Source organism: Hyalella azteca, unplaced genomic scaffold (genome assembly GCF_000764305.2).
Source record: "Hyalella azteca isolate HAZT.00-mixed unplaced genomic scaffold, Hazt_2.0.2 contig4683, whole genome shotgun sequence".
NCBI lineage: Eukaryota > Metazoa > Arthropoda > Malacostraca > Amphipoda > Hyalellidae > Hyalella > Hyalella azteca.
This window is the reverse complement of record NW_025934894.1, coordinates 19,823-34,820: the sequence shown is the minus strand read 5'-3', so window position 1 is coordinate 34,820 and position 14,998 is coordinate 19,823. Positions and strand designations below refer to the sequence as shown.

The 14,998-nt window shown below is 41.5% G+C and overlaps 1 protein-coding gene across 1 annotated transcript; it reads left to right on the top strand.

Moving 5' to 3' along the window:
• Positions 1-365: 365 nt before the first annotated feature.
• On the top strand, positions 366-8,321 carry LOC108664421 (homeobox protein aristaless). Its single transcript, XM_018151000.2, has 3 exons — positions 366-1,504; positions 2,471-2,516; positions 5,334-8,321. Exons 1-3 carry the CDS (start codon positions 540-542, stop codon positions 6,003-6,005), a joined length of 1,683 nt encoding a protein of 560 aa, XP_018006489.1. The 5' UTR covers positions 366-539; the 3' UTR covers positions 6,006-8,321.
• The last annotated feature ends 6,677 nt before the right edge of the window (positions 8,322-14,998 follow it).

The window sequence follows — 14,998 nt, the reverse complement described above, 5'->3', positions numbered from 1 at the left end:
CTTGTTTCGACAAGCAATCAATGAATGATCGCGAAATGCAGCCAAACCTCAATTATCAACCAACCCACCTATGCACAATTCTGGTAGGAATAACATTGTTACAGATGGATACAGCGCGGCTGACAGACTGAGACAGTCAGTGACGAAATAAAGATAAGCAATCAGACAAATTAATCATCCATGCTGATTGTCGTTCAATTTACTAACTAATTTCTAGATTAATAAGATTTCATATAGAAACTTGATTCAAATCTTTTCAATTATTCAGTTATTGGAGAAAAGCTGTTGCGATACGCAAAACTAAAAAGAGCATATGATGTTCACTTTTACATGACTAAACGGTTGTTGTTTCTTCTCTGCAGGTTGCTGCTATTAACACGTGCTTCGGTTGAGGAGTCGCAAGGTCGAATAAGATTAACAGAAAAGCACATCAACGGCATCAAGTCGAGCTGAAACATTGGAGAAAATTCTTATTACCGATCTCAACTGAAGCATGTGAATAAGTTTTGAAGTATAAACTTGTTTCATTTTCTACCGTCATGGGTATACTGGAAGAAACAAAGCCTCGGACAAACGGGGGAGCCGTTGACATGTGCATGAAAAGAAGTTCCCCTTCCAACCAAATGTTGGTGGCCGCTGCCTCCCTCCTCCATTCTGAGGGGCTTGCCTGCACCTCTACCTCCAGTCTCATAATACCAGGCATGGCCACCACCACAATGTCCGATATTACTACCAACATCATCTCGCACAACATCCACACCATCGCTGGCCTCAGCTCCCCACATCTTAATGTTTCTCAGGCTGGAGGAAGAACTTCCCCACGAGAACGGACGTCTCCCAAGTCCCCCAGATCCCCTAAGAACACCGTGTCCATCAGGCCGACGGCTGAAACAATTTCAAGAGCCCAGTCAATCCTAAGCATTCAGAATCTGACCAAGCAGCTTTCGCCACCGATCACCAAGAAATTCCACGACACCCTCGTACAAATGGTGACTTGCGCGCAATCTATGTCGTCGACAACCGCGTCAACATCGTCGACAACTTCTCCACCTCATCATAATCATCGTCCCCTGTCACCTGCTTTCAGTCCATCTAACGACACACACTCGCTGGCCCATATGAAGCTATCTCTTCATCACAATGCTTCAAGAAGTGCCAAAAAGAAAAGGCCGGGGCCCTCTGAACAGGACATCGAATTGGACGTCGATGTCGTTGAAACAGATTCTGAATTAGAAACTGAGTCTTCATCGTCCGTTTCAAAAATGGAAGATGAATCTTCGACGCCAAATGATGGGACGGGCGCGTTGCTCGAGTGTTGCGACGACACCCCGGACGATAATGGAGCTGAAGATGGCGAAGATTGTGGCGAGGGCGGCAGTAATGGAGACGCCGCTGGACCCACAAAAAGGAAGCAGAGACGCTATCGCACTACCTTCACCTCTTATCAGCTCGAGGAGCTGGAAAAAGTATTTTCTAGGACTCACTATCCCGACGTTTTTACCAGGTGAGGACTGGGCGCGTCATTATTGGATGACATGTTTTCTTTGATGCTAGCGCACTCGAGATGACATCTTTTCAATCAAAAGTCTCAAGTGAATTTAAAAATTTTACACATAGAAAGTCAGTAATTCACATAATCGTTTAGCAATTTATTTCGTAAGGTGAAACTAAAAAGATACCTACTGTAACACGTTACTGGAGTTACGTTGTGTTATTCTAACTAATGATATTAAAGGTCGTCAGCAAAATGTTTAGGGTTTATACATATATAAGTTGCTTCAGGTTGAAAACAACTCGTTAAACAGTTCACATAATTCCTTTTTGCATAAATTATTGATGGCTCACGCCTCACGGTGAAACAAGAATTGCTTTGTCAAAGTAACTTCTTGTACCTAATCTGAGTTAGTCATGTGGTCTGCCTTAATCCTGGCCAGCGGCGCCAGCTTACGGCTTAGGTAATGTCGAAATCTTTGTAGTTTTATTTCCAGCTGATGTTCATCTCTTTTGAGCCTACGATTAACTCTATTGGAAGCCGAAGTGCAGTATAATTGTAAAACTACATTGGAAGTTAATATGTTCTATCATATACCCGTACATTGGAGTATGAGAACCGGGCTATTTTAGCATTAGGGCATGAAGCGTTAGAGAGTTAAAAGTTACATGTATTTCTTTATTGTTAAAGAATATTGGAAGTTGAATGTTTTTTGAATTGTTAGCGAATACTAAAAGGTAGATGGGTTTTCTAGTGGTTGTTAATTTCGGGCAGTAATATGTGCTTTCTAATGTTAGTGAATATTGGAAGTTCAAAGTGTTTTTCCATTGTTAGCGAATAGCGGCTGTTAGGTGCGTTTTTCAAGTGTTAACAAATATCGGGAAATTTGAAGCGTTTTCCCAGTGTTAACGAATAGTGGCAGCTGGATGCGTTTTCTGGTGTTTGCATTGGAAGTAAAAGAAGTTTTTTGTCCTACAGGGAGGAGCTGGCCATGAAGATCGGCCTGACGGAAGCTCGTATTCAGGTGAGGTTTTTGCTGCAGCTCTGTGGGAGTTTTTAGGCTGAACGTAGGCCTCTAATGACGGCCTAAGAATTATTGGGAATGTGTTTGTAGGTTTACAAGCTCGTCACGCTCCACGTCCATGGCAGCTCACCGGATATTGCTTTTCGATGAACCATAATTATCAACTGAATAACTTTAATATTTAGAAACAGTTTATGCTACAAAAAGTTCAACGTTTCTGTACAGAAAATATCAGGAAAAGTTTGTTGGTGGAAAATAAAACGAACTACTTTTCTCCTGCCTGTAAAATGAGCAGGTATGCATTTTGGTTCTCTATTTTACATTCAATATAGATGTGTTTGAAGGCAACTGCTATTTTTCAATCGGAGTTTTTGGAGGCATTGATAAGGCAATAGCTTGTCAATGAATAATGAATTATATTTTTTGCGGAGGACATCCTCGATGATTAAATTAAAATTGTTTCATGATGCGTGCACCGAGCAAAAATTTTAATTTCATCGCGTGTTTGTAAACATAATTGCTCATAACAGTTCTTCCTCTATTTGATTTTAAAAATACTTCTCCAAAATTCGTTTTGTAACAACTAATAAAAATAGGAGATACAATTTAGAACCGTTACATGAGAGACTACGCTCTTCCGCCTATAGAAATTTTCTCAACAGGCGTCGTGATCATTATTCGAAATTCACATCGAAAGTTTTTTGTTGCCCATTCATACGTGAGTGAATTTTACTATAATTTTCGTTTTATTAGGAGTATCACTAATTTCCGTAGCACTGGAAATGATAAACGCCTTCAGGATGTATACAAAAAATGTTCACTCTTAAAAAATGAATGATTAGGTCAAATAGTCTAAATAATGACAGACTTACTTGCGTAAGTAGCACTAATCCGCCACTATGTAGTAGCACTATGCTAGGCCAAACTGCAGCTGGTATGACCCACACTAACGTAAAAAGTGCACCACTATTGGAACAAAGTCCTACGTATTTTTCTGAGTAGGTAATGAATTTCAGAAGGCAAGCTATAATGACTCGGCAGTTAGGAGTGAATGCCATCCTTGTAATTCAAGATCTGAGCAACTGAATGGGAATTCTCGATATGCAATAAATTAAATAGAAAATTCAGGTGAAAAAGTTGGTTATCCAACTTATTCATAAATGCCTTCATATTGCTTCTATTATATTCTTCGTGATCGCTTTTCGTACTTGAACTTGAAGAGTCGTGAAACAATAACATTCTTAAAACATTCGCGATGGTCGTAAGGTGTAACTTCGTTCATCTATTATGGTCGTAAGTTCTTCGATGGCCGCGAGCGAATTCCTTGTCAACGATTGTCGTGTTTTACATAAGAACTTCAATGGCAGCAAACGAGAGTCGGAATAATGACTTAATAATTAATCTAAGCATCGTCTGATATTTTATTCGCCTGATTATTTGCCATCGTAATTAAAGTAACGTTACGTGTAATTTGCCGTCATGGCAGGCAGAGGGTCGGCCGCCCCTGATTTTCATCAGGGTGCGGCCAGCGGTAATTGCCTCATTATTGCGTTTTTACCCTGGCTCGATTATCAGAGTTGCGTTAAACGTTCTTTTGCGTTCATTGAACGTTTGGCGAACGTCGGACTTGTGTTTTTGTGTCATAGTTGGGAGAACGAATTTTACGTTGATTGCACGACTTTTTTTCTTGCATTGAATGAATAATGCACGGATTATATGAATTATTCTACGTGAATTGAATTAATTATGCGTTAATTGTGCGACTTTTTTGTGCGTTTTGCGAGCATTTTGGGTGCCTTGAATAAATGATGTGTGGATTACATAACCTTTACGTGGGATGAATGAGTAATGCGTGGATTCCCTGACTTTTAAAGGGTTGAACGCGGGTTGTGTGGTTGCAGAGGCTTGGGTTGCACGGGTTGCGTGGCGGCAGACGCTCGGGTTGCGCGGGTTGCGCGGTGGCAGAGGCTCGGGTTGCGCGGTTGTGTGATTGCAGAGGCTCGGGTTGCGCGGGTTGCGTGGCGGCAGAGGCTCGGGTTGCNGATATACCGCGCCATTACCGCCTAGTTTACAGCGCGATATACCGCGCCATTACCGCCTAGTTTACAGCGCGATATACCGCGCCATTACCGCCTAGTTTACAGCGCGATATACCGCGCCATTACCGCCTAGTTTACAGCGCGATATACCGCGCCATTACCGCCTAGTTTACAGCGCGATATACCGCGCCATTACCGCCTAGTTTACAGCGCGATATACCGCGCCATTACCGCCTAGTTTACAGCGCGATATACCGCGCCATTACCGCCTAGTTTACAGCGCGATATACCGCGCCATTACCGCCTAGTTTACAGCGCGATATACCGCGCCATTACCGCCTAGTTTACCGCGCGATATACCGCGCCATTACCGCCCAGTTTACCGCGCGATATATCGCACCATTACCGCCTTGTTTACCGCGCGTTATACGAGTTACTGTAACCGTAGCCGTTACCGCTTGCAAGGTTACTGTAACCGTAGCTGTGAACGTCACCGTATGCAAACACTTGCATTAGTCACCTGGACAGAGACTTGGAGTTTTGAGTGAGACTTGCCAAAGTGAGCATTTTTTGCTCCTCTTTGGGTCATCCTGACTCAGTTTGGCCAGGCAAAAGGGTGTATCAGTGCTAAATACAGAAAGTGTGTCACTATTTGGACAATACGATTTATTTTTTTTTTTTTGCGTGGCTTCGAACAGATATTGGTAGAAAATTTGCCTAATTTTAATTTAAAGTTCCGTAATTCCTTCACTAACCTCGCTCATCTGTTCTCTTGCAGGTGTGGTTCCAAAACCGACGAGCGAAATGGCGGAAGCAGGAGAAGGTTGGCCCTTCCAGCCACCCATATGGGGGGACATTTCCCCCCACTTCCCCAGTTCCTCTGCATCCCCCTCCTCTGCCTGCCTCTTTTGGAGGGGCGGGGGGAGGTTACCCTCACTTCCCAACCCATCCCTCACTGAGGGGCGGCAAGTCCCTCGACTCGTCGAGGCTATCGCCATACCTCGCCTCACCGCCGCCATCTTTGTTGCATGCCTCCTACCTGCCTCCTAATATGGCCTCCCTTGCCCTCTTCAGGGACTTACCCTCAGCCTACCCTCGTCCTCCGCCCCTCCCTACCCTCTTGCACGCACAAACCCCCTCATTTACCTCCGTCCTCGCCCACCTTACCCACCGAACTAAACTCGACCCTTACTACTTCCCCCCATACCTCGCCCACCTCACCGCCCTGCCCCCCTCTTCCCCTGTCCTCACTCCACCCTCACCCTCCTACTCCTCCCCCTTGCCCTCCACGTCCTCACCCCCCATGAGTGTCGTGGGACTCATCACGCCCCCCGGGGTCAGTGTCGAGGCCGAGAGGCGCCAGGCGTCACTTCACGACCTCAGGCTTAAGGCGCGCAACCAGGAGGTGCGCCTTGAGCTCCTGCGCAAGGCGGGCGAGATCACCGCCTGAGACACCGCTTGAGACACCGCTTGAGACACCGCTTGAGACACCGCTTGAGACACCGCTTGAGATACCGCCTGAGACACCGCCTGAGACACCGCTTGAGACACTGCTTGAGACACCGCTTGAGATACCGCCTGAGACACCGCTTGAGACACCGCTTGAGACACCGCTTGAGACACCGCTTGAGACACCGCTTGAGACACCGCTTGAGACACCGCTTGAGATACCACATTGTCCTAAATAGTGACTCACTTTACGAACGTAGCACTGATGCACTCTTTTGTTGCGCCAATTTTTGTCAGGGTGACCCAAACAGGCGTCAAGAAGCGCAGCGTTATTTATACTAATTCTCATTTATTTATCTGAGTATAGTTTGTCTCGTTTTAAGTTCCGACTGGAGAATCTTACATGGAAGACCAAATCAAACATGAATTTATTGGTTATAATTTATGAAAAGTTGATCATATTATAAATATAGAATGAACTTTTTGGTTGAAAACTTCTAAAATTTAATCATATACCATGGCCTTTTTAGTTGGAATTAAGAAAATATAATCCAACACCGGAGTTTTAATACGAATAGATATTAATCAATAAAAGTTACAGCATTAAAAGATTAAAATAACGTTGACTTTGCCTCGCGTCGTTCCATTTTTACTGGAGGCTCACCGATGTCAATAAAAAATTAAAACATGTAAATATAGTGTGACTGTAAATTCTATTTACATAATGAACATAAAAGAGTTACGAGTGTTACTATAGCCATTAATGATATACAATATAAATATCTATGTACAAAGATGTTGTTCTATATTTACTTATTAAATAACTGACATTAGAAGTGACGGTAACAGGATAAATGTTAATTGTAAATTTAAAAAATAGTAAATGATAATTGTATATAAATAACGTGATGTAATATAGGTGACTGGATGACGAAATTTATTCTAGATTAAGCATTTAAAAGTTAATTGTTAGACTGTTTACTTAACATTTCGTGTGTCCTCTAAAAAAATTAGAGCTGCTGGCCGACCACTAGCTGGTTGACCAAAAACCTTCGTTTAACCGTCGGTGATTTTTAATTGGGTGTTCATACGACATATAAATATATAGCTATAAGTTTGACAGTGAAGCCTTGCACTATTCCGTCCAATATATATAAATTAAGTATATTTATTGCATATAATATCGCTGTATTATATGCATCATATAACAACGCTGTATTTTATGTATAGAAATAGAACTACATGACTCCGCTCAGACTGCAACGATGTCACTTCTACGAGATGTTGATTTAAAAACCCATCTAAATTGAAGCCATTGCTCTGTCAACCATTTTTTAGTAGAGGTCGTTTATAATTGGTATCAGAATCGAGATTATTGTTTTGATTGAAATAGTTGAATAATCAATCAAAGTCATTTCACAAATATATAGTCAAGGGAACCGCGAGACCTCGAACAGTATTGACTGTTTTTGTGGGAATTTTTCGCTAAGTAAGTTCACCTCAACGCCACTCATAAATGAGATAAAAATATAAAATTTCCTATGTCTATACGACTATTTGTTTGCAATAAGTAGACAGAAAACTAAAATGCTTTAATTTTTTGTTTGGCAAGAAAATTTCACATCTTGTGAGATTCGAGTTGCCAAATACTGACCTATTTTACGCGTATATTTTGACGCGAAATACGTGCGCAAAGGATGATTGTTTCTGCCGCATGCGTTGTATAGGAGCAAGGGGAGTTGTTTTCAGCACGCACATTGATGGAAGCTATGACGATTTTGCCAGTCCAACATGAGAGACGTAAGCAAAACCTGTAAATTTGGTTATGGTAATAACTTTCTTCTGCTTGCTAATAAAATTTTTCTTATTACGTATAATTATTGAGGCTATTTCATTGTCCCTTAAACTTGCAACTATCAATTCTTATTTAATATTCATGCTATTTTACCGTCATGCTGTCGAGGCCGTAGATTCTTGGTTTTTAAACGATACTTGGTTTTTTTATTTTAATACTGCAGGTATTATATCTACGCACTCATACAATGCAAAAAATGAAGAGTTTTTACAATTCATAAAGTAATTATTGACGTTGCGTGCGTAGAAGATTTGGGTTCTCTTGGCCGTATTTACATGCAATGTTACGATGCTTATTAACCTGTCATTTCTATATTCATTCACGCGTCTCTACAAAAGACGAAGCCTATAGGGTCGTCACTACACTTAAGTTTGTCGGAACAACTTTTTAACTTGCAGAGCGCAGGCCAACTCGCTTTATATGCTGTTTCTTTGCAACATTGAATCAATAAATGAATGTGTGATCTGAGAATAAACTTTATTGACCCTTAGGAGGCAAACCAGTGAGTCTAAAATTGCTAAAGAAAATTTAAGCTTAAAAAAATAGGGGTATTCTATTACCTTAATATTATTGCCTAGCTGGGGGCTGAAAAAATGCGTTTCGAAATAAATGATAATGAGGGTGGAACTTTGAATTAATTGGAGGTAACCAGAGAGGGTGATAAATAGAGGCAGAATAGTGAATGTATGTTCATATTGGTGCTAATTATGTCTAAATCAGAGGTCTCAAACTCTTATTATCGCAGTGGGAAGTAACAGCCAGTTAGCGGCCGCGTCATGAAAAGAAATATTATTTCATTAAATTTTATGAACAGTGCGTAGTAAGATCACTCGACTGCTTAGTTCACACATTAGAAAGCTAAAATTCACGTCGAAGATAAAAAGCGAAAATGACACAAGAAAAAATAAATAAATATAAGGTGACAGGCCTATTTATTTATAATTTCAATGGAATGAGAGCTTTACACCCTTTTACAACCTGGCCTTCAGTGAATGGTCGTTATACCTTTGATAAAATCTAGGTAACAACATGCATAGCTTTCCTCTACAGAATCTTCGCTTGCTGTGTTACCGCGTGCAAAAAGGTTGCTTTGTTTGCTGAAATATATTTTCAAGTGATGTATATTGATGGAAAGCAATTGGAACAACTGCTGCTAGAGTTAAATAGGTTGTTGAATAAATATTAATTTAATGGTAGCCAGAGATTGGAAGCTGTTAAATATGTATCGCCTAAAAGCTTTGCAGAAAACAGGCTCGTATCCAAAAGGAATCTAACTTCAAATAAAAACTATATAAACAGGCATCAATAAAAATATCAAGTAGATGCCAGTTGGACTCTAAACATTAAATTAATATATCTAAACTGATATTAGAAGCACATTAAATAAATAATGGAGCTACATTTATCTGGACAACGTAGATTGAAGGCTAAGTTTGCATTCGAATCCTTTCCTAGGTCTAATTATCAAATGCAGTGGGGAAATCTTGAGGCCAGCACTTCGGATGCAAAAAATCAGTCCTATAGGGAAATGTTTTATTGGAGAGAGAAACGGCAGTTAATCTTATAATGTCCTGGTGCCTGTTATCAGCTGCAAGTATTTGCCTGTTGTAAATGCTAACTGCAAGACTGTTTTAAGGTAAGCACAATTGTTAGCCTGTTAACAGTGCTAACTGCAAGACTGATAATAAGGCAGGCACAATTGTTTACCTGTTATCAGTGCTAACTGCTAGACTGATAATAGGGCAGACGCAATTGTTTGCCTGTTTTCAATGCTAACTGCTAGACTGATAATAAGGCAGACACAATAATATTGCTAGCCTATCTTCAATGCTACAACTGCAAGACTGATAATAAGGGAGGCACAATAATATTGCTAGCCTATCTTCAATGCTATAACTGCAAGACTCATAATAAGGCAGGCACAATAATATTGCTAGCCTATCTTCAATGCTAACTGCAGGAGTGATAATTACTCCTCGAGTTTGTATACAGAGGCGGCCGTTAAGCCTCTATAATAAGGCAGACACAATAATATTGCTAGCCTATCTTAATGCTAACTGCAAGACTGATAATAAGGCAGACACAATAATATTGCTAGCCTATCTTCAATGCTAACTGCAAGACTCATAATAAGGCAGACACAATGATATTGCTAGCCTATCTTCAATGTTATAACTGCAAGACTGATAATAAGGCAGACACAATAATATTGCTAGCCTATCTTCAATGCTAACTGTAGGAGTGATAATTACTCCTCGAGTTTGTATACAGAGGCGGCCGTTAAGCCTCCCACTTAAACGTTTAGCGAAGGCAGCTTCCTGTTAAGTAAACAGCTGATAGTTAAAGACTTTTAAATAGAGTATAAAATCCTGCCTGTGGCTAACCGAAGATAGCCAAACCCGGACAAGTGGAGCTGGTGGCTGCGACGGTTACGGTTGGGGCGGTTGAGTGTGGTAATTGTTGAGGTTCTTATGGCGGCCGCAGTTAGCGAAGCTCACGTATAATCTTCAGCTGGTCTACGGTCTCTACTGAGCTACTGAGACGTCTCTGCTGGACTGTCATGCAGGCAGTTCAGTGAGCCGCTCAGCTCAGTCAGTCCACTACAATGGCGCAGTGCGCTCTACTGACTTAGTCCACTCTACTGACCAATCCCCTCTATTGACTTAGTCCACTCTACATACTCAGTCCACTCTACTGACCAGTCCCCTCTACTGACTCAGTCCACTCTACATGCTCAGTCCACTCTACTTACTCAGTCCACTCTTCTTACTCAATCCACTCTGATGACACACTTCACTTTATCGGCTCAGTCCACTCTATTGACTCAGTTCACTCTACCGACTAAGTCTGCTCTACTGACTTAGTCCCCTCTACTAAATCAGTCCACTCGATTGGCTCATTCTATTCTACTGACTTCTTCCACTCAACTGACTCATTCCACTCTACTGACTCAGTCCACTTTACTGACTCAGACCACTCTAATGGCTCAGTTCACTCTATTAACAAACTCCGCTCTACTGACATAGTCGCCTTTACTGAATCAGTCCACTCGATTGACTAATTCTACTCTACTGACTTAGTCCACTATAAGGACTCAGTCCACTCTACTGACTCAGTCCACTTTACTGACTCGGTCCAATCTACTGATTCAGTGTACTCTACTGACTCGGTCCACTCTACTGACTCAGTCCACTCTCCTGACTCAGTCCACTCTACTGATTCAGTCCACTCCACTGACTCAGTCCACTTTTTTGACTCAGGCCACTTTACTGACTCAGGCCACTTTACTGACTCAGTCCACTTTCCTGACTCAGTCCACTCTACTGACTCAGTCCACTCGCCTGACTCAGTCCACTCTAATGATCAGTCCACTCTACTGATCAGTCCACTCTACTGATCAGTCCACTCTACTGACTCAGTCCACTCTCCTGACTCAGTCCACTCTACTGACTATGTCCACTCGCCTGACTCAGTCCACTCTACTGATCAGTCTACTCTACTGACTCAGTCCACTCTACTGACTCAGTCCACTCTCCTGACTCAGTCCACTCTACTGATTCAGTCCACTCCACTGACTCAGTCCACTTTTTTGACTCAGGCCACTTTACTGACTCAGGCCACTTTACTGACTCAGTCCACTTTCCTGACTCAGTCCACTCTACTGACTCAGTCCACTCGCCTGACTCAGTCCACTCTAATGATCAGTCCACTCTACTGATCAGTCCACTCTACTGACTCAATCCACTCTCCTGACTCAGTCCACTCTACTGACTATGTCCACTCGCCTGACTCAGTCCACTCTACTGATCAGTCCACTCTACTGACTCAGTCCACTCTACTGACTTAGTCCACTCTTTTGACTCAGTCCACTCTACTTACTCAGTTCACTCTCCTGACTCAGTCCACTCGCCTGACTCAGTCCACTCTACTGACTCAGTCCACTCTACTGATTCAGTCCACTCTACTGACTCAGTCCACTCTACTGACTCAGTCCATTCTTTTGACTCAGTCCACTCTACTGACTCAGTTCACTCTCCTGACTCAGTCCACTTTTCTGACTCAGCCCACTCCACTGACTCAGTCCACTCTACTTACTCAGTCCACTCTCCGTTCTCCGTCCAAGGTCTAAATTAATTCCCTTAACGAAAACGAGTAAAGAAAACACAATGCATTCCCCATGTGGGTAATTTAACAGCACAAGTTTCTATGAGTGTTGAGTGAACTGGGAATAGAAGTAAAATAATTAATAAAAAAATAATCTACAGTGATCGTTGATTTAGTTGTTTCTTTGGCCAACACGCTGTTGCATCCGCCAAATGATTCCTGAATGATGCAAGCTGTAAATAAATTATAAACTTATAATAAATTTAAATTATGATGTATAAATTATAATTATAAAATAAACTAACTATTATCCATTCAATTTGATATCAATAGTTATTTTCGGTTCTGAATACAATCCCTGCGTTCTAGAATTATCTGATGTGATAGTATTAAAAATTAGAGTTAAATTAATAAAAAGTTTAAATTGGGCAAGTCTGCTCTATTCATGAGAAACATTTATATAAGCATGGTAGCCAGACCCTCATTCGAGTTTTCAAAAAATTGAGGTATGAATTTTCGTTGGATGTTTACAAATTTAAATACTCAGTCTTTTAATAATGCATTAATTTCTGCCAGCGACACTAATATTTTTTATTTCTGACATCGTTCGTACGTTTACATTTTTTTGCATTAACTGAATAGCTGAATAAATAATAAATGAATATATTATAGTATAATAATTTTTTTCTACTGCTGAATTCATTGTACAAAAACAGCCTTCGACAGAGACCGCAATTTCCCTTTGATGACAACCACCGCACTAAATGTGCGGCTTTATTTGACTAAAATAATAACAGGTTCTTGTAAATATAAAATAACAAAATTAAACATCGTGACTGATATTCTTTTTAGCGCATTTTCTCATTTATGGAGAAAAAGGCGTTATTGTGCTCGCCATGTCGGTCTGTCCGTGACTTCACGTTTTCGTCGACGAGAAAATGCGCTCTCTGTCACTCACTGCAGTGAATACTAAGTTATATTTTTTCGGTGTTTATCTGCGCATGCTAGGTCCAGGCTGCGCACACCCATCTTCTACGACGTCCAGCGCTGTACTGATGACGTCATCGTGCCGTGGACCAATTAAAAGCACCGCCGCCCTCATCGTCAATCAAAACAAAAACGTTCGGGCTTTTTTATTGAGACGGATTGTTGAGCGCGGTTGCTTTTTGTGCGCTGTTGATGTTAAGTAAAAGATTGCGAATACTCGGGGCTAATATTAGCATTATTGCTTGATGGATCCTTATTAAATTGCGCCTTAAAAACTGACGACGTACGCATGCATGCGAGATCTGTCAGCCACGGCAGCGCATTGCGTGTCATGGTCCAAACTGACTTTTGCTGGTTCGCTAACTGTTAGAAATGGTGTGTTAAGTGATTGCGAACTATTGCGTTTCCGTATTATCTTTATTGATTCTAAATTGTTCTTTAATTACCCATAATCACCCATATTTGCCAATCGCTTCTTTGGTATTAATGCTTCTATCGTTGGTGATTATTCCATGTAAACCATCCTATTCGCAGTTAGTTCAAGGAATTGTGTCCAATTGGTGCGCCGTATGGTTCGCTAAATGAACGTCATAATGGGTGCTATAAAATACTATTTTATAATGATTATTTTTATTAACTGTTATAATGTTATTGACTATATATTGGCTCTATGTTATGACTATATGATTAACTGTTATAAGTTATTAACTATAATGACTATTTTTATCAACTGTTGCTTCATTATATCACGAACTAACTGAAGTCTTTAATGGTATGACAACTATTGACCAATAATTTTTATGATTCGCCAGTTGGTACCTCGTAGCGATGAGCTAACATGTGCCATTCATCACCACTCTGATGCACCGCCTTCGTCGTCTGCTGTCCCTCAGCTGGCGGCAGGCAATTCGTCTAACTATTGCTTCCCAAAAGAAGGGTGGTTAACATACGTACCTACAGCTGATACTTTTGAGACAAAATGGATTACGCAACATGGAGTTGCTTCTCGAAGGTTTCGAAGGGTGAAACACACTCTTTCCCTATACATTCTACCTACGGCTGATACTTTTGAGACAAAAATGGATTACGCAACATGGAGTTGCTTCTCGAAGGTTTCGAAGGGTGAAACACACTCTCTCCCTATACATCCTACCTACAGCTGATACTTTTAGGACAAAAATGGATTACGTAACATGGAGTTGATTCTCGAAGGTTTCGAAGGGTGAAACTCTCCCTCCAAATTCTTCCCACTATCGGCTTGGCATCGAGTAGCCATGGTCCAGAAATGGGATCTTTTACACAGAGTCTACAGTTACCGTAGCTTGGTTTGCCCGTATGAGGTCTTCTGCGCAACTATTTCTCCTGTTTCAACTGTTGACTTCAGGACAAAACTGTCCTGAATTCCTCACATTAAAAGTTAAGGGCCAGTACCATTATTTTTCATGTACACGAGATGGCCTTTCTCTCCCTTGAGGTTTTAAATGATTTCAGATGTAGTTGCCTCAACTTCTGGCTCCTGCAATTTTACTTCTTCAGTCCAGCTCCAGTATCTCTCTAGTATCTGACGTGAAGCTTTGCCAGCATTGTCTCCACATCTACAGTGAGTGGGGTCCACAACTGACAGCAGTACTTCAAGAGGGGTATAACGCGATTTCTGCGGAGTACAACCATTTGACTTGAAACGTCTGTCCGATCCACCCAATCTGTTGCCTTGTTCTCCCCAACTATTGCCGCAGTGTGGTCATCAAGCGTGGCTTCTTTACTCATTGTCACTTTTATACCACTAACGACTTGCATTACCTAAGTTTCTGTGTTATCTGATTCTAAGTAGAGGGCAATCATAAATCTTCTCTGATAAATGCCCATGAGAATGCAGACGCGTGGCTCGTCACATCCACGTTGGCTATGTGAATAAGAGGGAGCATCATACCAAGCGCTCAGGATCAAGGACGATCACCACACAATCACCATCATCAAACACCACCACTACCACCGCCACCACCCCCGCCACAACCACCATCACCACCACCATCACCACCACCACCACC

Bases quoted from the DNA above. Each gene is read 5' to 3' on its own strand.
- LOC108664421 (XM_018151000.2), top strand. From the start codon at position 540: ATGGGTATACTGGAAGAAACAAAGCCTCGGACAAACGGGGGAGCCGTT. The intron at 1,505-2,470 runs GTGAGGACTGGG...TTTGTCCTACAG, and splicing joins TATCCCGACGTTTTTACCAG to GGAGGAGCTGGCCATGAAGA. The intron at 2,517-5,333 runs GTGAGGTTTTTG...GTTCTCTTGCAG, and splicing joins TGACGGAAGCTCGTATTCAG to GTGTGGTTCCAAAACCGACG.